The sequence below is a fragment of the Ceratotherium simum genome, chromosome 2 (genome assembly GCF_057802395.1).
Source record: "Ceratotherium simum simum isolate JZ-2026a chromosome 2, ASM5780239v1, whole genome shotgun sequence".
NCBI lineage: Eukaryota > Metazoa > Chordata > Mammalia > Perissodactyla > Rhinocerotidae > Ceratotherium > Ceratotherium simum.
The window spans coordinates 37,443,422-37,468,413 of record NC_141901.1 but is presented as its reverse complement, the minus strand read 5'-3'; the positions used below and the strand labels follow the sequence as shown (position 1 = coordinate 37,468,413).

The window sequence follows — 24,992 nt, the reverse complement described above, 5'->3', positions numbered from 1 at the left end:
AAAAGTTTAGCTAAAGGGGTAATGGAGGAGAGCAGTTGATAATCAAAAATGAAAATGAGATAGCAGCAATTATTAGTGGATCTTTTGTCTCTGTATTTAGAGAATGATGTCACAGAGATTTTTCAATGCAAAATATGGAAGCAGATGCTTAATACTTGGGAGTTTGAAATAATTTAGAAGAGAAACTGACATCATTGCTTATTTAGTGTTCCACAAGTTTTCAATCACTGGCTATATATTAGATACCACTGACCGTATTGAGATGCAGTTTCCGATCTCTAGTAAGATATAATTTGTGGTGTCAAAGACAAATTTACAATTCTAGTGTCAAAGCAAGTAAGAATTCTAGTGATTGCTCAGGGAATCCAGAGAAATTGATAAAGCACAATTAGGAAGTTGTGGAAAGGATTCAATGAATATATGTTTTTTAAAGTGAGAATTTAAAGAAGGTTGCAAAATTAAAAGAAGAAAAGCAACAACAGATATAAAGCATGAACTATTTACAGATTTAAGTGGTACTATGAAAAATCACATCATTGTTCAAAATATCTTAATGCTAAAGTGCATGTGAAGGAATATATAATGGCAGTTATGAGTGGAAAAATATATTTGGGAAAATGTTGGAGGAGGTCACCAGAGGATGTGACTATTTGTTGACGTCTGTGCTGGACCCAGGCAACTGGAGGCTCCTTGCCTCCATCCCTGTCCTTGGAATGTGTTTTCTGCCTGCGGTTCCCACAGTGGGAGCTGTTCCAAGTACACAGCCTTGAGAGAGTAGGGTGTTGTTGCGACCATCTGGACGACATACATAACTGAACCACATTAAGGCCTTTATATAAACTTCTAAGATTCTGGCTTGTGGGTGTGGAGATCTACTCATCTTGCAGGCATCCAAGTCAAACATTATATGTAAGTTCCCTTGCTTGTTAAAACTGCCATCTACCAGGGCCGCCTAGTGGCATAATGGTTAAGTCCGTGCGCTCCGCTTTGCCTAGCAGGGGTTCGCGGGTTCGGATCCTGGGCGTGGACCTATGCACTGCTTACCAGGCCGTGCTGTGGCAGATGTCCCACATAAAGTGGAGGAAGAGGGGCAGAGATATTGGCTCAGGGACAATCTTCCTCATCAAAAAGAGGAGGATTGGCAATGGAAGTTAGCTAGGAGCTAATCTTCCTCACCAAAAATAAATAAATAAATACATAAAGGAATAATAGAAAGTAAATAATAAAACTGCCATCTACCAATCAAAAGTGGTCTTCCTTCTCTCTGGTCTCTACCTGCCCTAGGTGTACCAGGTCAGTTTGCAAATCAACAGAAAAGTATGAAAGATCTAAAATATTGCTTCAACTTTATAGGTAATTGAGGGTCAGTTATTTTGTTAATATGAAAGAATTTGTCTTATAGAAACACCAGTGTCCTGCAATTGTGGAGGATGGCTTATAGTGGGAAGAAATAGAATCCAGGGAGACTGCTTGTAATACTCTTGTAATAGTCTAGGCAAGAACTAATTTCTTGCAGAAAGGAAGAATTGGATCCTAGAACTATTGCAGAACAAAGATAGATTGGATATGGAGGATGAGAAAAAACACACGCTTAAACATGTCTCAGAAATTTACAGCTTGGATTAGTAACAATATTTTGAAACCTTTGTTGAGCACCAGAATCCGAGTGAGAGAAAAGATTTTGACAGGAGGTGGAAGAGGATAAGAATGGTTGGATTAAAGTATATATAATCTAGTAGCGATAATAATAACTGGGCCAAAGGCCTTAGGAAAAGTATCTGAGCCTCCCTGTTAAGGAATTCAGAGACAGAACCTACAAACAACTGTCTATTGGGTGTTCAAGTCGGTTATATCAAGGGTAAGACATGTCACCAATTGGGCAACCAGTGAATGCTGAAGCAAAGATGAATTATTCTAGCCATGTGTTTTCTGCAAGGGGAAATCAGGCCTTCTTTCCTATAAGAGTTTGTAGAGAAATCATAAAACTAGTTCTAAGACAGTAGCAGTAGTTCTAAACCAAATTAATTTTAATGAATGACTGCATGGAAATGGGGTATATGATTAGTAATGAAAGGGAACTGTGTTCTTTAAAGGCAAGCAACACAAAGACAGATCAATGGATGCTTCTCTAAATGAGGAATGTACTAAAAGCAGGTGGGAGGTGGATCATCAGACATTAGTGCCTTTGCTTACAGAATATATGTATCAGCAATATGGATGAAACTATGACCACTTAAAATCATAATTAATAGAAGCAAAGATTTTTGGAGGATTAGACTGCCAAAAATTACTGCAAACTACATAAGTCTGCAAGGAGGGGGCCTGAAGGGTAGGCTTTATTTGAGCAAATTTGTGTGCACTTCATGTAGACCCCTGTCCTCAAATTCAATGCTAAAATCATTGGCAGAAAAATAGAACTATGTGTGCATATTAATTTAGGATAATTCTTGGTTAATGTATAATCCTTTTTTCTCTCCCATGCTTGTTGTTTCTCATTCATACCAGAGTGGTGCTAGCTACTTTATGAAGGGTAAGTTTCCCTAATTTCTCAACTCCAAAAGTTTTTGGACCTGATCATATGGGCTTTATTCCACAGAATCAGTTCTCCATGGCCAATTCCTCCTGTGTTACTGAGTTCCTCTTGCTAGGTTTCTCCAGCCTTGGGGAATTGCAGCTTGTCCTCTTTGTGGTCTTTCTCTGCCTCTACTTGATCATCCTGAGTGGAAACATCACCATCATCTCAGTCATCCGCTTGGATCGCAGCCTCCACACACCCATGTACTTCTTTTTGTGTGTCCTCTCTACCTCTGAGATCTTCTACACAATTGTTATCCTGCCCAAGATGCTTATCAACCTGCTCTCTGCACTCAGGACACTCTCCTTCATGAGTTGTGCCACCCAGATGTTCTTCTTCCTTGGTTTTGCTATCACTAATTGCCTGCTTCTGGGAGTGATGGGTTATGATCGTTATGCTGCCATCTGCTGGCCTTTGCACTACCCCATTCTTATGAGTTGGAAGGCATGTGGACAACTGGCAGCAACCTGTATTGTTAGTGGCTTCCTATTATCTCTGGAAGGAACAACTTTGGTGTTTAGCCTCCCTTTCTGTGGATCCAACAAGATCAACCACTACTTTTGTGATATTTCACCAGTCATCCGTCTCGCTTGTGCTGAAACCTACATCAATGAACTGGTCATCTTCATTTTTGGGGTCTTAGTGCTTATTGTACCCTTGATCTTCATCTGCATCTCTTACGGCTTTATTGTCCATACCATCCTGAAGATTCCATCAGCTGAAGGCAAGCAAAAAGCCTTCTCCACCTGTGCCTCCCATCTCATTGTGGTCATTGTCCATTATGGCTGTGCTTCCTTTGTCTACCTGCGACCCTCAGCCAAATATACATCAGACAAAGACAGGTTGGTGACAGTGACCTATACCATCATCACCCCACTGTTGAACCCTGTGGTATACAGCCTCAGAAACAAAGACGTACAGCTGGCCATTCAGAAAATGATTGGGAAGACTGGGTTCCCTCTTAAGACTTTATAATTGGAGCATTTTTCAACAGTACACACCCATTTAGGCCAAATGTGTCACTTACTGTTTAACTCATAAAAATTTCTAGTCTATTTATCCATACAATTGTGTGGACCTGGATGAGTTGTTTGACACTGTTGGACCTTAATGTTCTCTTACTTAAGGGATGCATACTAATATATTCATCTCAGGGTTGTTGTAAAGATTAAGAGTGATAGCAAAACATCTGTCACTAAAGAATAACTCTTCTCCTCCTCTCCTTTCTCCAGATTTATCATTCTGAAAATGGTCTTAACCATTACCTCTTTCCCTGTGTTTAGCTGTTTGCCCAAAATGTCCAATTATACTCTTTATTGAATGTCATGTCCAGCTTGCGACGAAGTGCTCTGGCCTGAATGTTGCTTAGATCTAGGAGTACGACATAAAGGGGAAAATGTTACCGTACCAGTAATTATAAGATTTAAGCTTGACATTGGTTAGGTCATGACTTTAACAAAGCTATTATTGTTCTCTGAATCTAAATTTTAAAATTCAGAAAATATGGATAATATAAATTTCCTTTTTTTTCTTCACAGGGTTGTTTTTGTTTGTAATGCATCATATGAAAAAAAGTATAATAAAATATAAAACCACATAACGTAAGACTCTTATTATATTAATCAAGACGTTGCACCTTTCTCCAAGGAGCTTTTACTTCTTTGATTCTCCCAAAATAATATTATGGGATGCCAATTCTGACCCCTGCTTTGAACTACACATTACGTAACATAGATGATATGCTATGTAAATGAATAGATAATAATAAACATCCAGGTCCATGTCAGGCTGAAGATGTCTGCATGGCCTTCCACACTAAGTTTATTAAGAAGAGGGAGCCACCCAGTTTCAATTTATCGTCAGACTATAAAATTTTAGAGACAGGATGACTTTGGTGGTCATCTCGTCGTACCTCACCCGTACGGAAATTCCTTCATCCGTGGTTCCAAGAGGAATCAGACTGCACCGACTGGATATCAGTGACTTCACAAAATGTACATTCTTGTTATTTTCGACTCTCATTATTATTTCCCCTCATTTTAGCTGATATTCGGCTCTCTGTGATTTTCCCACTTTCTGCCTCTTGTGTCACACTATAAGTCTAATCTTGGTTCACAGATGTTTAAGGCAGTTATGATGATAATTTGAACATTTCTTGTTACTTGTGTGACCTGAATTTCAGACACCTCATCTTCTCATGTGCAGTTTCCTGGATATGCTACAGCTTATCAATGTCCGTTCTAAAGCATAATGAACAAAACTGAAGTTCATATTTCATGTGTGACCTCCATTTCCAGGGTAAAATGTAACTGTTTTCTTCCTCGTTAATTTTATTTACATTTTCAAATTAAAGTGCATAAAATCATCAATAATGCTCTCTGATTTTTAAATTACTACCTCTATTCTTATTTTGTCTCCCATTTTTCAGTTTTTGTATTACATTCTTTTATATTATTTCCATTCTTACTAGTTAAGTAGTTAAGGCATTTTTGGCACTACATATCTCTTTAAGTACAGCACTGCCCATCTCCAATTTTGTTCTGTTCTTTTTTTTTCCTAACAGGTTTTCAACTGTCATTTATAGATGACATATCTTTTAAGAATGAAATATTTATTATAGATATTTCCTTGCTGATATTTAAATAACTCATTTTACTTATTTATAGTTTTTTTGTGTGTGTGTTAGTGAGTAAATGTGATTGGTGTAATTTCTGTTTTTAGAATTTATTGAGTTTTCTTATTGGCTTCTCCCAAACTATTCCTGGTGAAGTATTTTCATTTAGATTAAAATAGCATGCATATTATGGATGTGATCTTAATTTTGTTATTAAATGATTTAAGTATGCAACATCATCTTTGTGTGCATTTTTGAAATCTGAGTAGTGGGTAGATAAAAAGTGAGAAAGAATAAATTTCAGGAAAATATGGAATAATGTATGTAAATGTGAGGAGGCATGAAACAGAACACCATGTGGAACAGCAAGTTCTTTGGTTAAGGAGTTAAAATCTACCTTCACATCTGTTAGCAGCTATTGGAGGATTTATAAGCTGGGACATTATCTGATGAAATTTTCATTTAGAAAGATGATGATGATGACATTGATGATGAGCATCAACATTTAAATAGTGTCTAGTGAATGGCAGACACTGTCCTAAGTGTCGAACATATTTTATATAATTTAATCCTCACAACAACTCGAGACATGCCTGACAGCAATGTGAGCAATGGATTGGGGACAATCAGACTTGAAATTCTTGCAGCGATCTAAAGGAAACAGAATGGTTATTTCTGTGGAAATGGAGAAGGAATGTAATTGAAGAACTGTAGGCCAGTAGAATCTCTAGGACTTAGTGACTGATTTAATGTGTGGTGTGAGGGAAAAGAAATGTGAAGATGACGTCCATGTGCGTGGCTTGGATGCCTGGGTGAATGGCGTTAACATTCACCAAGATACAGCATGAAGAGAGCAGAAAATTTGAGGGCAGAAACTGGTGAATTTAATTTGGGCTTTCTCATAACCCCTCACAACACTTATTAGAACTGTCTTCTTAGAGAGTTGAGCCAGATAGCCAGACGGCCTGGTGAGGGATGGCAAGCTAGTTTAAGGCAAAGGATATAGAACCAGGTCAGTCCATGGTTTGAGTCACAGTTCTATCCTTTGTATTTATGTGACTTGTACAAGAAACAATTTCCCCGGTTTGTAATTACTTCATCTGAAAAATGAAACAGATAATAACTACTTTAGGGAAGTGTTGTGAATTTTAAACAAAATATTCTGTTAAAAATGTTTGTGGGGGCCGGCCCCGAGGCGTAGTGGTTAAGTTCGCGTGCTCCACTTAGGTGGCCCAGGGATCACAGGTTCAGATACCCAGCGTGGACCTATGCACGGCTTAACAAGCCATGCTGTGGCGGTGTCACATGTAAAGTAGAGGCAGATGGGCATGGATGTTAGCCCAAGGCCAATCTTCCTCAGCAAAAAGAGGGGGATTGGCAGCAGATGATAGCTCAGGGCTAATCATCATCACACACACACTAAAAAAGTTTGTGAAACATAAGACAATATAAAGATGTAAGTTATTATTACAGCGATGGAGAGTGATTCAGACAGGGTAGACCACTTGCCCAAGCACATACTGCTGTCAGGATAGGACAACAAATTAGATTTTCAGTTCCATATTGTTTGAAATAGAAATTTTTGTGAGTCTTCCTTTACAGGAATCCAAATGTGCAGTTTATTCTTTGAGTGATGTTATTAGTATTAAGATTGGATTTATGCAGATGCTTTCATGCAACTTGACTTCCTCCTTTGGTGAACAAAGGCACAGTTTGGTGAAATGACTGAACAGGTTTGGTCAAGGAGACTGCAGCCGTTGAACAGAGCTAAGCTAAGTTACTGCCATGAAAATAAAATAGGAATTGGGAGTCTTGCTGGCTTTGTCTTCGCACCCTTCTCCTGAAGGAAAAATTCCTTTAGATCTCAGAATAGTTTCAGTGAAAGAATAGAGGAGAAAACCAAGGTCCATTCTACACATGAGAATCCTAGGCAATGACATTCTGGTCACACCAATGAAGCCTCCAAGCCAGCACCGGTCCCTAGGATTGACACTAGAGTCACCTTATAAAATGTTGTCCAGAAAGCCTTTGCAACACTGACCCTACACCACATTTAGAGAACTGTGTTTCAAGGGAGACCGAGATCAAGGGGTGACAGCATGACAAGGCGGGCGGAGAACCAGACTAAGAATAATAAGAGATCTGTGTTAATTTCAGCTATCCTGCTTACTGCTGTTTTGAAGTTCTTGCAGTGATAGGAATGAGATAGAATGAGACTGTAGAAATGGAGCAGGGATATGACCGAAAAACCTGTAAGCCAGTAGAATCTATAGGACTTACTGGCTGATTCAATGTGTGTTGTAAGAAAGAAAAAAAAAGAAAGGCAAAAGTCACTTTCAGGTGCATGACCTGGCTACCTGAGAGCATAGAGTTGCCATTCCCTAAGGCAGGAGATGATGATGGTTAAGCAAGCTTTGGGGCAGAAACGGCAGAATACCCAAGGCTATTCATGATACAACATCCTTTTTATTCCAGGCACTATAGAAGGAACAGGACTGACAAGGTTGTATTTATTATGAAATCTGTGCCTTCAGGAATTTCAAATTCATTCTAAGGAGAGACAATAAACAATTATGTGGCCTTTGCTTGCCTCCAACTCATCCAGCTCTTTCTTGCTTCAGGGCTATTGCACATGTTGTTCCTTCTGTCTAAAAGGATCTCCCCAAATAATTCCCCTTATATAGTAATTCCTACTTAGCCTTCAGTTTATAGATTACATGTTAATTCTCCAGGGAGTCCAGATTCACAGCATTCAACATAAATTAGGTTTATTCTAGCATCATTTCTTCTAGCTCCTGCATGTACTTTTCCTTCAGAGAATAGTTGTCAACTTGTGGTAAATTATGTTTCGCTGAATTTATTTCTTTACTGGGTCTCTCCCAAACCAAACCATAGAACTATGAGGACAGAGACCACATATATTTTGTTCATCATCAATTTGCAGTAGCTAAAGGAGCATCTTATATGTATTAAGCAATAAATAAATATTTGTTGAAGTAATAAGAGATATAATAAAAATAAATGCAGGGCGCTATGAGAACACAAAGAAGGCAGAGCCTAATATCAACAGCAGAGTGTGACAGGGAGACAAGAAGGCTTTAGAGAGAAAGTGAGAGAGTATCAGAGGTTGTCCCTAAATATGAGATAGAGTATGAAAATTAAATAAAGGAGAGCAGCTATTCCAAAGAGAAGCAGCAGCCCACGAGAAAACATGGAAGAATACAGAATCTTGTCTGTTTGAAGACCAGTAAATAATTGATTAGCTTCAGAGTGACTAATTAGGCTCACATGAGAAATAGATAAGAATAATGTTAAAATAATAATGCCAGAGAGGGAAACAGAAACTAGATAATAAATTCTTGCTAACAGAGGTCACTTGGTTTCATCCTGTATAGCAAAGGGAGTCACTGAAGGATTTTTCCATGGATTTTCTGGCCTTTAGTGAACTTTAACACTCCATCCTATTAAGATTAACTAAATATCTTTGCTTAGATTACGTGAGATACTTCAGCAATTAGTCAATGTTAGTAGCTGCCTTGAAGAGAATAAATAGGTATTACTTTCAGGGAATGAATATGAGAGCTAAAGCAGGATAGTATGGGAAGGACATATGTATATATAGGATATGTATAGGAAGGAGACTCCATAATGAGGTTCCAACTTCAAACAAAGGAAGAACTGAACAATTTCAAGTAAAGACATTTTAATAGGTAGATTGAGGAGGGTAAATCAGGGACCAAAAAGGCCACTAAACTTTGCAGTAGAATGAAGGTCCAAGGTTGCCTGTCAACTTCAGGAAAGGGAACACTGGTAGTAGAAGGAGTACGGATAGATATGCAGATTTTCTTCTTCTCTTCCTTGTAACTAAACAGCTTGGATGCATCTTTGATCTCATCCATTGACTTATTTGTTTTTGAACAATCAATCTTTAGAGCAGTGAAATATGATGAAATTTGTTCTAAAAATGAGTAATCCTTTCCCACATCTGCATAGCCTTCTTAGAGTATCATTGATGGTAAAAGCCAGAATGTCTTAACTTCTTTGAGCCTCATTCTCCTCCTATGTAAAATGTGCTTATGATACAGTGTGTTCTACACTTAAAGGAGAAAAATGTGTGAAAGTACACATTTTACCTAAAAGATATACAATTAACCAAATGGTTAAAACTTGACTCTTTAATTAATAGGATATGAAGTCTGACCCATTACTCTTTGAAGGGCTGAATTGAATTCCTTATTTCTCATACTGTAAATCACTGGATCGAACAGTGGAGTGAGGATGGTATAAGACACAGATATTAGGATGTCTGGACTTGGAGAATAATTGGACTTGGGCCTTAAGTAGATGAAAGAGACACAACCATAATGAACAGTGATCACAATGAGATGGGAGGCACAGGTAGAAAAGGTCTTGTATCTTCCAACAGTGGACGGAATTTTTAGAATGGCAGAGATGATGCAGATGTAGGAGACCAGGATAAGTACAAGTGGAATAACCAAGGCAAACATGGCAAGTATGAATAGGACCAACTGATTGAGGTGAGAGTGATGGGATGCCAACTTGAGGACAGGAGAGGTGTCACAGAAGAAGTGATGGAGCTGATTGGAGGAGTGGAAGGGCAGGTTAAATACTAGGAAGGTAGTGACCAATGAGACAGTAAAGCCACAGGCACATGCAGCAGCCACTACTCCCAAACATACCCCATGTCCCATGAGCAATGTGTAGTGCAGAGTGTTACAGATGGCCGTGTAGCGATCATAACCCATGGCTGCCTGCAGGGAGGAGTGAGAGCAGCCAAGGAAGAAGAAGAAAACTTCTGGATGGCACAGCCCAGGAAGGAGATGGTCTTTTTCGGGGCCAGCAGATCAGCCAACATCTTGGGTACAAAGACGAAGGTGTAGCAAATCTCAAAGCAGGAGAGGACAGCAAGGAAGAAGTACATGGGGGTATGGAGTGCTCTGTCCAGGACAATGGTGGAAATGATGATGGCATTGGTGCCCAGAGTGAACAGGTAGAGAAGCAGAAAGACCATGAAGAGCAGCAGCTGCAGCCTGGCCAGAGATGAGAATCCAAGGAAGACCCACTCTTTCAGCAAGGTCTCGTTGACTCGCTCCATGGAGATCCCTCCTATGTAGAGGGGCAGGGACAGAGACAGAGACCAGGATCCAGGGAGGAGAGTAGAAACATGTGGGAAACTCAGGACAAAGTGTGCAGGTGGCAGGCATTTCTAGATGTTTGGAGGAACTCCCTCTCAAAAACGTCAGCTAAAATAAGAATTAAGGCTAAACATGCAACAGAATAACTGACAATCACTTAGGACGCTTTCTCGAAGACTAGGACATGTCATCTCTCCAGCTATGGATAAAGGAATTGTCTAATCATTTTCCTTTATATTTTACTCATAAAGTTTTTTCTTGCTCACTACTAGCCCAGGGAAACTAGTTCTCCAAAAGTGAAAAATATGGTTAACTTCAGCTATCTGAACTTGATCAGAATGCAGAATGAAAGAATGAGTAGTGTTCAGACACAAACATGTGAACCTCAGTTTATCCAACCATAAAATGGGGAGGGAGAGGAAGAATTAGATGATCTCTGAGCAAAAGTGTGAGTGGATTTGTGTTTACTGATGACTTATTATATGCTAAGAGGTGTGGTAAGCACATCATATACCTTATGTCAATTGTTCATTGGAACAATCTTATGTCAACACCCAAAACAAGAAGGAAAAATAAAAGTCTTTAGTATTATTTCTGACAGACTAACAATAGATCAATTAGAAACATTACCAGAGGTTCTGCAAACTAGAGCACTGAGCTAAAGGTGGAACAGAAGATAACACTAGTCTAAAGAAAAGTTTTTCCTTTTTCAGGAAGAGAAGAGTCACCACAGTAGTAGAAAAGTACTAATTAACTTCATGGCATTTTGCACCACACTTCATTTTCCCCATCTAAGTGCCTCTGAGAAACTCATTGTAATCGAGTTTCGCAAAAATGGCTCAGTGCTTGCTGCAGAGAGTGCGAGACAATCGGATAATTCCAGGTTCCATTTCCCTGAAATAAATCAAAAGCTTTATAACTTTTATATATTTTTATGTAAATAAGATTTTTTTTAATATTCCTCTACTAAACACAGTTTTCAAACTGCTAGAAAGAATTATTTCTAAAGTCATTATTAGACCTTACATCAGATAATTTTTTCATGAGTGTATTTCCCAACTGCCCAAGCTTAAGAAGTAAAGAAATTAATTCTCTCGATGCAAAAATCATCCAGCATTTTTAATGTATCCAGTCTTCATTTATATACTTTTCAGTATATTTATATACTTTTACATTATTTTGTGTTCAGGAATGATTAGCATCTGCTACCAGAACTTTTTGTTTTTACATTTTTGTAGTCAATAGCAAATCTTAGCTTCCTAGACTCTGAGTTAAATGATTAGAAATTTCTGAAACTCATTGTATCCATAGAATTTGGAGATTATAATTTTTGTTCTGTCTTATTTACTAGAAACTGATCCTAAACTTAGTAGGTATAATTATTTATTTATCTGAAGTTGGTATTAGAATGCTCACATGAGCAGGTTTCAAAGCTCTTTCACACAAATAGAAAGTTTTCATTCTGTAACCATGAAGTTATTTGTTTTAAATATAATTATAAAGGATGTATATATCATGTATAGCCCCATTATATACATATATGTGTGTACTAGTTATATGTTTTCTATATGAAGAAATAAGAAAGGCAAACAAATGAGACAGTTTTCCTACATAATACCTCCACCTGGAAAATGAGTTTCTGTCTATTTCAGGACACTGAGGGAAATCTAATTTTCTGGCTATTACTTATCCTTGTCTTATCAATTTCTCAAGAACTTTTCTGGATCTCTTTTCAACTAATTCCTGCCTAATCCACTATACCCTCACTCCACTAATGATGAGGTGTAGAGTGGACCACAGAAGCTGGAATTCTCTGATTCTGATTCAGTACATGTATCTACCCAATACTCAAAAAAATTGCTTGAATTGTTTGTCACTCAGACCCATGAGGACAGCTGATTTCAGTTAAGTGGATTTTTTTTTGCATACTATTAATATAACCACACAGTCTAAATGAGTTGTGTTATTGATATACTTTCCCTTTTCATTTTGTGTGGAGACCCAGTGGCACAGTTCATCTGAGAAGGCAGCTGCCATCTATTCAAGAAGACATCAGAGACCACTGCAGTGTGTTATGTCAGTACCATGGATAGAAAGATAAGAGAGTCCAAGAATAAAAATGATCTTCCAGCCAAATATCCACAGGCTATAAAATTAAGGTGAAATATCCTTCCATTTGGTGTGAAAAGATCTACATTTTAGGTCTAGTTTTGTGTAAATTTGGGCATGACATTTAGCATGGATGTTGTCTCCAAATTTTAAAATTAAAGGGGATGAGGTAAGCAATAACTGTAGTAAACTATTAGGATGCATGGAAAATATTTAAGCAGAGGCTCCTTGCATAACATCTTGCAGAAGGAATTTTGACTTTGGGTAAGAGTTGAGTACTGACCCCTAAGAGCCGTGTCAACTCAGGGAGTCCAAGAGTCTCTAGTTAAATGATCCATAAAGTCCTCTGATGATATTCTATAATCTATGGATGGAATTCAGGTTACGATCCTTGGGATGACATCTCTGCACCTTATTTTTCTAACTTCTTAGATGCTCCAAGTGGATTTTATGTAATCTGGATTTAAATAGGGATCCAGTACTTGAGGGTAGTGGGTACCTCAAATAGGGAGCAAATCTACATATTTTTCAGATGCAAAACTTTATATATATTCAAATAATTATATGAAGGAAAGCATCAATCAATTAATAGAGAAATTATGTAGATGGCCTCAGAGAGTAACGAAGTGGAATTTTTATCTTTTTAGATACACATTAAAATCCTGAATTTGCCTTATTACAATGGAGTTTAAGTATCAGATTTCAATTCTAGTTAAAAACATACATCCGTTAGTACACATTAGAGAGAGAAGAGGAGAATTAGTAAATATCTGTTTCATTTAATCCATCAATCAACCAATCTAAAAGAACAGAAAAGAACAGGAAAGGACATCTAGTTGGGAGCAAAAATGACCCATTGTAATCATTAAGAAAAATTCAGAGAACTCTATGGACCTTGTCCAATCACTCTTAGTACTTTGAGTTAAAGGTGTCTCCTGATTTTCCTTCTTAACATTGCCACTTACTGGAATTGCCTTGACTGACCTCTGTGAGAGGTTGAGGAGGAGTTATTCTCAAGCACTACCCATCACTTAGGTCTAGGCCCCACAAAGCCCCAGAGTAGATCAATATTCCCCTAGCTCAGTAAGTACCTACATTGCTCTCTTCCTTTCAATTCAGACAGAAGCAGTCATTTAGTATCTGGCATCCCTTGACAAGTAGGTTCTAAGCCAAAGTTTAGAATCTGAAGATATAAAAGTAGAAAAGGGTGAATCTGCCTTGAGATAGATTTCATCTGCATTAGTAGAGGTAACCTCCCTATCCATCAAGACTCTCAGCTTCTCCAGCCAAAGTCACTCTCTTTAGAAGTTCTGGTGACCAACATGGGATGTGGTTATTATAAGCATGTACTGTGATTGTTGGACTCCTGAGGCTGGATCTACTGCCCTGGAGGCATTGTCTTGGGTTAATTAGAAGTCAGGTTTATTTTGGATACATAATGTCACCAGTTTCTCAAAGGTAACCTTAGTTGAGTAACCTGGGGAGTAGGAGCCATTAGTATAATTAGCCCACGTCAACATTGGACGTTGAGTCCCTGTGTGATGGATTCTGAAGGAGAAATCACCACAATTAATACAGTGATGCAGATACTAAGTGGAAACTTTTCATTGAATTTTAAGTCAGAAAACTGGTGTATTTGTCCAGCGATTCTCAATTTTAGTGTTTATAACAGTCACAAGAGGGCTTAATTACAAACTCTTCTTCTCAGGTTCTTGTCCATAGAAATTCTAATTATGAATATTGGGATGTTCTGCAAAAACATGAATGTTTAACAAGTATCTTAAAACTAGTTGAGCTCTATCATTAAATTGCTTGTTATAATGCAAATTTTTTTTACTAGAATGACAAAATATAAAGTTGTCGATTTCATCCAAGCTAATCAAACCCAGTATAATTCCAATCCAAATCCCAGTATGAACTATGAAGGCAACCTGACCATCAAATTTCTAAATTTTATATGGAAAAATAAGACAATTTTGAAAAAGGACAAGTAATATAGGGGCTTACTCTTCCCAGTAGGAAGATGCCTTTGTAATAAGAGCATGCTCCTGAAACAGGAAGAGATAAACAGCACAAAGGTATAGAAAAGGGAGCTCAGATATTGATCTATGTATGTTTGGGAACTTGGTTTTTGGTAGAATTGACTTCATAAGTCAATAAGAAAACTGATTACTTAGTAAATAATGCTGGGAAACCTGTTTTCACGTATGCAGCTCATCACTCAGAAGATGTCCTTGTAGAACAATAAAATGGCTTACCAATGGCTCAGTTATGGCACCAACTGTGTGACAACACCTGATGGAGCCCATATGTCTACTCAAGGCTGTATATACTCTGAACTGGCAACTTTATTGTGTCCATTCTTCAATAACAATAATATCTAAGTCTAGGAATCAGTGTGAGGGGAGATGGAAATGGTCTCTTCTGGTATTACCCTTAATGACTGACACACATAAGTTTGAGCTCTATAGTTTAGAGGAGCTATTTCCTAAAGGAGTGTTGCTTTTATAGGAAACATAAAAATTAAAATTGAGGCTTGTCCTTGGCCACTTCAATGTACTTTGTTCTGTCATACAACTAATCTACAAACAGAAAGGGGCTTATTATACCAGCTAGGGTAATTCATTCTAATTTATTTTATGATTGCCACAGAATAGATTTATTTTTCTGAAAATGTTTTGTTCAATATAAGAATTTAAACTTAACTTCTAGATCTGTAAGTTATGGATAGATCAATCATTTTTAAGAGTATCATTTAGAATAAGAAAGAGAGCTAAATATTTTAACGAATACGTACTTTTGAAAAGTACACTTATTCTAAGTTTTTAGGGCTGTACTTCTAAAGATTGAACATTATTCATTTCCCATTGATATATATTGACTTTCTTGATGACAGAGCCAATAATGTTTTTTTTTTCTTTTTTAAAAAAAGTTATTTGTTTTTTTTATTTTTGAAAATGTATTCCAAATGGATAAATAAGAATTGTATATGTTTATGGTATACAACATGATGTTTTGATATACATATACACTGTGAAATGTACTTACCTTGGAGTTCCAAACAGTGTGGAAACTGGGTTCAAAGAGTAATATTCTAAGATCTAGGAGTGGATGCTGCTAGTCTTTTAAAGTGTAGCACCATTATGGAGTATTTCATTGGTCTAAGCAGTCATAATGGGACCACCCATATTCTAGGGGAAGGGAAACAGAGCACACATATCTCACTGGGAAGAGGCTCGAAGTATTTGTGGTTATCTTTAGTTTTGTATAATCTTCCCTCTAATCACAACTTATTTACATTCTTACCACTTGCAATATATATATACTCTCCCCCAAGACCCCACAAGATCTCATGCAATTGCAGCATCTGGCTGCCTCTGGCTAAAGGTCCATGACCTTGCAATCTAAATCAAATCCATGTACATGTGATGTAGTTTAGGTGTAGTTTCTTTCCATTCGAGGATCTGCAAACTGAAGATGCAAATTATCTGCTCCTGACTATATTCAAAATACAATGATGAGATAGGCATAGGATAACTGCAATAGACACTCCCTTTTGAAATGAGGCACGTAGCAGTTACTGGTCCATAAAAATTCTGAAATCCAACTGGGCACATGTTGCCAGTTCTTTGATTAGGACTCAGTCCTATTTCCTGAGAAAGATTCTCCATGGCTTTTGGCTCTAACCTGTGGAGTCTTTTGCCCACTCTCTGATAGTTCTTCCTTATCCATAGTCAGTATTTGCAGGTGAGTAGTTTTCTCAGTCTGATTCCTCAATGTAAAAAGGTTAGAAGAATTGAAGTCTTTTCATTTTTATTATGTCTGTGCCCCTTGGCACAAGTTGATATAATTTCTTTAAAAAACTTTCGGGGTTTCTAACGTATCAATTTATAAAATTAATTCTATTAGATAAAAGTCACACCTACATTTTTTTCCTTATTATGGGCTACCTGTGAGGCTGCTGTATGATTATTCCCTTAAGTTCATAAAAAGAGCTATTGTTCAACTTAGAGCATTTATACCATCAGGATACTTGGAAACTTTACTTGGTATAGAATTAAGTATTTCTGAGTTCTAACCAAGAGTCTTACAGTTACCTTCTTGTGATCTTTACCCTGTGACAATGGTTTCTTGATAGCATCTTGGGTTTAATCTTCTCCCTGAAGCCATTTCCTACTTTGAGAATCTTTGTTGGGAGAGATGGGGGATGGGATGAGAAACAACTTTATTTTCAAACCCATCAGGTTCTGTATTTTTTACATTTCCTCTAAATTCTTCTCAAAAACTAAACAACATCTTCTTTTGTTCATATCTTTCTTCTCATATTTTATCTTTGATTTGCACTTTCTATGGTCTTCCTAGAAATTTCTCCAGTAAGTCTTATGAGATCACTAAATGCTTTTTCTGTTTTCCAGGCTATGGTATGCCAAACTTCCCAGCAAAGCATAATAATTATCTTTTTTTTTAACCAAACTATAATGACATTTTTCTGTCTGTCCTTCAAATGCTTACCAAGAGTTGCCTCCCAGCTCTTTCACCTTTCTGTAACAAAATTCTTAACCCTTTTTAGATTCTCTCACTATGAATTCCAAAGTCGATGTAATATGTTTTAAGTTTTAATTACATTAGCACTCTGACTTTAGATACCAAAATCTGTTGTAGTTATTTAATGCTGCATAACAAACTACCCGTGATTTTAGCTGTTAAAATAACAGCAAATATTTATTTTGCATACAGTTTGGCAGGGTTTCATGACAGCTGCCTATATTTGCACTTTGTGAGGTTCTCCTTCGTGGCTCAAGCGGGGCTGAGGGATCCATTTCCAAGATTGCTCACTTATGTGGCTGGATAGTTCATGTTAATTTTTGGCTGTGTGCTTATCTGGTCTAGGAGCTAGGAGTCTTGGTTTCTCACCGGTTGGATTCTCTAAGGGCTGTATGGGCTTCCTCAAAACATGGTTGCTAGGGTCCAAAAATTAATGTTCAAAGAGACAGGATGAGAAGAGAAGTAGAAGATGCCAGACTTTAGAGTCCAGGGTTTATAAACTAATACATTATCAGTTTTGCTACAGTCTATTGGTCAAAGTAATCACTCAGCCTACCTAGATTCAAGGCAAAGAGGCATGTACATCATCTACCTAAGTGAGAAGTCTGAAAAATGTGTGACTATATTTCACCTTCTGCACATCTAGAGGAAGATAAAGCCTGTGAATGAATCTTCTTAGCAAAGTATTTCCTGAAGATCTAGCCATAGTCCTAATCTCTGACATAACTGAAGGAGAAAGAAACCACCGAGTCCTGTTCATCAAATTTTTACTTGATAACTTGGGCTTTTCTCCTACTGTCCCATGCCTGTAGCATCTCTGACGTAACTCGTACAAGAGCAGTTCATGTGAATCCCTCATAGAGACATCCATGAGTGTCTAGCATTTGCCCCGTTTCCAGCACAAGTGTCAAACTCACTGACAGAGGGAATAAATATGCAACCTGAAATTAGGAGGAAGCTCTACTGAAGGAGAAGTCTTGGCTAAAACCTATATAAGGGCACTATCACAGTTTTCTTCATAATTCAAATTTTATTTATTTATTTGTTAAGAAAATATTTATCATGCTTACATTATATTCTGGGAACTGTTTCCCTGTGTCTGAAGACTTATTCTGCCTCTTCCATTTTGATATGCTGCCCTCTGTTCGTTGGATCTTTCTTCCCATTTTCTGGCTTTCAGAAGTGAGAATTTGAAATAGATCTTTTTCTCCAACCTAAGAATAAAAATTTAGAGTCTTTATGTAGGGACACTCAAAGGAGACAGTTCCATTGATGTCTTTTTTAACAAATGGTGCCCAGAAAACCTCCAGCTCTCTAATGAGTACCTAGAAAATTTCTAAGAGGAAATCAACTATCCCCATGGTGTATTGGAAAGGGCCTTCTCATAGTGTCTTACCAAGGTTCTACTTGCTAATTAAGGAAATTATGGCCAAATATTGGGCACAATGTGATAATTAGCTCTCTATGGAGATAGGGATCTCAATTACCAACCAAGCCATTGAGGGCATGGCTAATGTAAAAAGGAAAGACCATTAGTGATACTCATTGAGGTAATGAATAACCTGCCCATGGAGAAAGGCACAGGTAATATTTTTCTATGAAGTAATGTAGATAGCTTTCTTATACTGCTTTAGAGAGTTTGTGGAAAATAGAAGAACCCTGGGGCATTATGACAGGGAAGAAAACTTTGGCAAATTTCACCTTGGAACCTTCATAGAAGTCTCTAGGAAGTGTCAGAAAATTGAAGACATCTTCATGTCATCAAAACTTCAATTTGAAGAAATGTGAAATTTTGATTTTTATTTTGGGACTTTGATTTCCTTATTGAGAAATGCCATGACAATCCAGTTGTTGATTTGTATGTCATATTTAAAAATTGTTGGGTTTTCCCATGAGCCAATGATATGTTTACCTCTCGTTATTAGCAGTGGAAAATAAGAAATGTGATCAAATGACAGAAAGGACAGCAGTATACTGAAAAATGTAAGTATAAAGATGGAGACCAAGGCCAAAAAGGAAAGCAAGGCTATGGGAAAAGCTTTTATTTTTTTCATAGGGAAGACATAGTCTAAGAAAGAAAGAAAACAAACATTGATAGAGAACATGGAATGTATGGTGAACATCAAAAGTGTTTCTGTTTAGAAGGCACATGGTTGTGCAAAGGGGACCCATGTACTATAAAACAAACTAATTGGAATCATTATTAACTCTTTAATGGACTATTTCATTTATTTATTCATCAAGTGCTTATATCTCATTTATTTAAATATTGGGTTAAGTTTTGAGAATATAGAGAGAATAAGATATGGTCTTTATCATTGAGGCTCTGAAGTCCTTTGGGGAGACAAACAGGAAAAATAATTTTGATATAACATGTTGAGTATTCTGATAAAGATGCATGAAACAGTCTTTGAATGTACTAAGCTTTAAATATGCTAAGAACAGCAAACTCTCCCTAGACAGATTAAAGAAAGTTTAACTAGTGATTTTAAAACATGTAAAGACTGAGTGGGCCACATGAAGGTGAGATATTGGAGACTGAGATCTCTCTCTTCCTTTCTCTCTCTCAAGCATAGAGTCTTGAAACACAAAGGTATATATAGGAAATTGTATTTCAGTGCAGTTCCTGTGTGATGAAGATTTAGAGGATGAAGTTGTAAATGTAGATGAGGATGAGAATTAGCTGTCTTAATAACCTGCTTAAGGAAATTGAATTTACCCTATAGGACATGAAGAGTTAGTGAGCAGGATAATGAAAAATCAATTCAATCTTTTCATTTGTTAAAAAGACAAATTGATTGCCCAATTTTTCCTTTTTTGTTTTTTGTTTTTCCTCTTTTTCATTTTTCCAAAGTTTGTCTCTGAACCTGTAATATTCTCCTTGCCAAGCTCAGGACACTATCTCCTATTTACCACATATTTTATGCAACATCCTAGACTGGGTTAAGTGGAGTCAAATATTTCCATAGTGAATTTTATTTTCAAACTTCAGTTCCCACATAGATTCCAAGGATGAGCTTGAAGAGTAGATGGCACATTGTGGGGTGGAGGGGGCTGGATGGTCATGGAATAGCCATTGAGTTCATGGAATAGCCACTGAACATAAGAGTTCAAGCTCTTGATTCTAGTTCCATTTCAAAATTTTGCTAAACCTTCGTCTAAGCAAAAGAGAAAACAGTAATATAAATTTTGTAACTTGCAAAGGACTTTAATCAACAATGAAGTATTTTTAACATTAAAAAGTTTAGCTAACGAGATAATGGAGGAGAGCAGTTGATAATCAAAAATGAAAATGAGATAGCAGCAATTTTCAATGAATCTTTTGTCCCTGCATTTGGAGACTGATGTCAGAGAGATTTTTCATTGCAAAATGTTGAAGCAGAAGGTTAATGTTGAATACTACATTAATATTAAGGGCACAAGTTTGGAAAACCCCTTGATTCAAATGCCATCTACTTGAGAGTTTTGAAATAATTTAGAAGTGAAACTGAGATCATTGCTCATTTAGTTTTTCAACAAGTTTTCAATCACTTCGTATATATTAGATACTATTGACTGTATTGAGATGCAGGTTCTGGTCTCTAGTAAGTTAAAATTTGTGGAGTCAAAGACAAACTTATACTACCAGAGGCAAAGCAAGTAAGAATTCTAGTGATTGCTCAGGAAACCCAGAGAAATTGGTAAAGCACAATTAAGAATTTGTGGAAAGAATTCAATGAGTATATATTTTTTTAAACTAAGAATTTAAAGAAGGTTGCTAACTTTAAAGAAGAAGAAGAAAAGCAACAACAAACATAAAACATGGACTATTTCCAGATTTAGGAGGTAGTATGAAAAATCACATCATTCTTCAAAATTTCTCAATGCTAAAGTGCATGTGAAGGAGTGTATAATGGCAGTTATTTATGAGTGGAAAAGTACATTTGGGAAAATGTTGGAGGAGGTCATCAAGAGGACGTGACTGCCAGTTGACCTGTGAGCTGGACCTGGGCAATTAGAGGCTCCTCACTCCCTCCCCTGTCCTTGGAATGTAAGTTCTGCCCATGATTCCCACAGTGGGGGCTGTTTCAAGTACATAGCCTTGAGAGAGTAAGGTGTTGTTGAGACCATCTGGACAGCATCCTTTACTGAACCTCGCTAAGGCTTCTATATAAACTTTTAAGATTCTGGTGAGTTGGTGAGGAGATCTAGTCACGTTGTGGCCATCCAAGACAAACTTAATATGTAAGTCCCTTTGTTTATTAAAACTGCCATCTACTAATATGGAGCGGTCTGTCTCTTTTTTTGGTCTCTCCTTGCACTCTGCGTACTGGGTCAGTTTGCAAATCAACAGAAAAGTATGAAAGACCGTGAATATAGTTGTTTTAACTTTATAGATAATTGAGGGTCAGTTAGTTTTGTTAATGGGATAGAACTTGTCTTATAGAAAGACAACTTTGCTGCTATTGTGGAGGATGGCTTGGAGTGAAAAGAGATTGAATCAAAGGAGTCTGTTTATAGTTCTCTTGTAATAGTCTGGGAAGAGCTAATTTCTTGCAGACAGGAAGAAATGGATCCTAAATGTATCACAGAACTAAAACAGATGGGATGTGGAGGAAGAGAAAATTCACATGTTTAAACATGTCTCAGAAATTTACAGCTCGGATGAGTAAGAATATTTTGAAACTTATTATTGAGAAACAGAATCCAGGTGAGGGAAGAGATTTGGGCAGGTGGTGGGAGGGGATAAGAGTAGTTAGATTAAAATATGTACAATATAGTACCAATAACAATAATTGTTCCAGAGGCCTTAGGAAAAGTATCTGAGCCTCACTACTCAGGAATTCAGGGAAAGAGCCTAGGAACAACAGTTTGTTGGGTCAGTTATATCAAGGGTAAGATCTATAACCAAATGGAAAACCAGTGAATGCTAACGCAAAACTAAATTATTCTAGCCATGTATTTCCTGCAAGGGAAAATCAGGCCTTGTGTCCTATAAGAGTTTGTAAAGGAATCTTAAAACTTGTTCTAAGGCCATAGCTGTAGTTCTAAACCAAATTAATTTTAATGAATGACTGCATGGAAATGGGGTATATGATTAGTGATGAAAGAGAACTGTGTTCTTTAAGGGCAAGCAACACAAAGACAGATCAATGGATGTTTCCTTAAATGAACTATGGATTAAAAGCAGGTGGGAGATGGATCTTCAGACATTGGTCCTATTATTTATAGAATCTATGTATCATTAATGTAGATAGAACTATGACTACTTAAAATCATAACTAATATAGTTAAAGGTTTTTTGGAGGACTAGATTACCAAAAAATTAAGTTGAGATTACATAAGTCTGCAAGGAGGGGGCCTGAAGGATAGGCTTTATTGGAGCAAATACCTGTACACTTCATGTGAACACTTGCCCTCAAATTCACTGGTAAAATCATTGGCAGAAAAATAGCACTGTGGGTGCATGATAATTTGGGATAATTTTTGAGTAATTTGCAATCCTTTCTTTCTCCCTCATTCCTGGTGTTTCTCATTCATACCAGACTGGTGCTAGCTACTTTATGAAGGGTGAGTCTCCCAGATCTCTCAGCTCCAAAGGTTTCTGGACCTGATCATATTGGCTTTGTTCCATACAATCAGCCCTCCATGGCTAATGCCTCCTGCGTTGCTGAGTTCCTCTTGCTAGGTTTCTCCAGCCTTGGGGAATTGCAGCTTGTCCTCTTTGTGATCTTTCTCTGCCTCTACTTGACCATCCTGAGTGGAAATATCAACACCATCTCGGTAATCCACTTGGATTGCAGCCTCCACACACCCATGTACTTGTTTCTTTGTGTCCTCTCTACCTCTGAGATCTTCTACACAATTGTTATCCTGCCTAAGATGCTTATCAATCTGTTCTCTGTACTCAGGACGCTCTCTTTTATGAGTGGTGCCACCCAGATATTCTTCTCCCTTGGTTTTGGTATCACCAATTGCCTGCTTCTGACAGTGATGGGTTATGATAGTTATGCTGCCATCTGCTTTACACCACCCCATTCTTATGAGCTGGAGGGTTAGTGGACCACTGGCAACAATTTGTATTCTTAGTGGCTCCCTAATATCTCTGGAGGGGATAAGTTTGGTCTTTAGCCTCTCTTTCTGTGGATCCCACAAGATCAATCACTACTTTTTTGATATTTCACTGGGCGTTCATCTCACCTGTGCTGAAACCTACATCAATGAACTGGTCATCTTCATCTTTGGGGTCTTAGTGCTTATTGTGCCCTTGTTCTTCATCTACATCTCTTAACAGCTTTCTTTTCCATTCTATCTTGAATATCCCACCAAAGGCAAGGAAAAAGCCTTCTCCACCTGTGCCTCCCATCTCATTGTGGTCATTGTCCATTATGGCTGTGCTTCCTTTGTCTACCTGCGACCCTCAGTCAAATATACATCAGGCAAAAACAGGCTGGTGACAGTGACCTATGCCATCATCACCCCACTGTTGAACCCTATGGTATACAGCCTCAGGAACAAACATATACAGTTGGCCATTCAGAAAATGATTAGGAAGACTGGGTTTCCTCTTAAGACTTTATAATTAGAACATTTTTCAACAGTATACACACATTTCATAAATGTTTCTAGTCCATTTGTCTGTATAACTGTGTGGACTTAGAGGAATCCTTTGATACTGTGGGACCTTAATGTTCTCTTATGTAAAGAAGGCATAGTATTATGTTCATCTCAAGGTTGTCGTAAAGATTAAGGGAGATAGCAAAGGATATGTCACTAAAGAATAACTCTCCTCTTCCTCTTTTTCCTCTGGATTCATCATTCTCAAAAAGGGTCTTAACTCAAAAAGGGCATTATCTCTTGCTCTATGTTCGATGTATTTGCCCAAAATCTCTGACTGTACTCTTTGCTTCATGTTATGTCCAGCTTGAAATGAAGTCCTCAGATCTGAAAGTTGCTTACTTCTGGGAGAATGACAGAAAGAGGAAAAAAGATACTGTACTAGTAATTAAAAGATTTAAGCTTGACATTATTTAGGTTATGACTTTAATAAAGCTATAATTTTTCTCTTAGTCTAAATTTTTAAATACAGAAAATAGGGATAATATAAATTTTCCTTTTTTACTTTACAGAGTTTTTGTTTTTGTATAATGGTAGTATAAAAGAAAGGATACATATAACATAAAACTGGACAGAAAGTAAGACTCATATTAATCAAGACATTGAACATCTCTGCAAAGACCTTTTATTTCTTTGATCTTCCACAAAAATAGTATTTCTGGGTGCCTTTTCTGACTACAGCTTCGAACTACACTTTATGTAACATAGAAGATATGCTACGTAAATGAATAGAAAATAATAATCATCCAGTCCCACGTCAGGCTGAAGAAGATGTCTGCATGGCCTTCCACACTGAGATTATTAAGAAGAGGGAGCTATCCAGTTTCAATTTATCATCAGACTATAAAATTTTAGAGACAGAATGACTTTGGTGGTCATCTCGTCGTACCTCACCTGTAAGGAAATTCCTTCATCCGTGTGTTCAAGCGGAATCAGCCTGCACGGACTGGATATTGACGACTTCACAAAACGTTGTTTTCAGCTCTCATTATTGTTTTAGCTGATATTTGCCTCTGTGATTTTCATATTTTCTGTCTCTTGTGTCGTACACAAGTCTAATATTGTTTCACAGATGTTTGAAACACTTATGATGATAATCTGAACCCTTCCGATTACTCATGTGACCTGAATTTCAGACACCACATCTTCTTGTGCGCTGTCTTCTAGATATGCTGCAGTTTATCAATATTCTTTTTAAAACATAATGAATAAAACTGAAGTTCATATTTCATGTGTGACCTCCAGGGTAAAATCTAACAGTTTTCTCCCTTGTTAATTTTATTTAGATTTTCAAATTAAACTGTATAAAATGCATAATGCTGTCTTATTTTCAAATTATTGTTACCTCTATTCTTATTTTTGTATCCCACTTTTCACTTTTGGGGTTAAGTTCTTT

The 24,992-nt window shown here is 37.3% G+C and overlaps 2 protein-coding genes and 1 pseudogene across 2 annotated transcripts; 2 read left to right on the top strand and 1 right to left on the bottom strand.

Annotated features, from left to right (window-relative positions):
• Positions 1-2,608: 2,608 nt before the first annotated feature.
• On the top strand, positions 2,609-3,550 carry LOC106799978 (olfactory receptor 10R2-like). The gene has a single exon (XM_014797013.2). It carries the CDS (start codon positions 2,609-2,611, stop codon positions 3,548-3,550), a length of 942 nt encoding a protein of 313 aa, XP_014652499.1.
• A 5,814-nt stretch (positions 3,551-9,364) lies between these two features.
• LOC101405387 (olfactory receptor 10K1-like) lies at positions 9,365-10,305 on the bottom strand. The gene is given in 2 exon segments (XM_014797034.2): positions 9,365-9,999; positions 10,002-10,305. Coding segments are annotated over 2 exon segments (939 nt in total).
• A 12,322-nt stretch (positions 10,306-22,627) lies between these two features.
• LOC106799965 (olfactory receptor 10R2-like) lies at positions 22,628-23,561 on the top strand (annotated as a pseudogene).
• Positions 23,562-24,992: the final 1,431 nt, after the last annotated feature.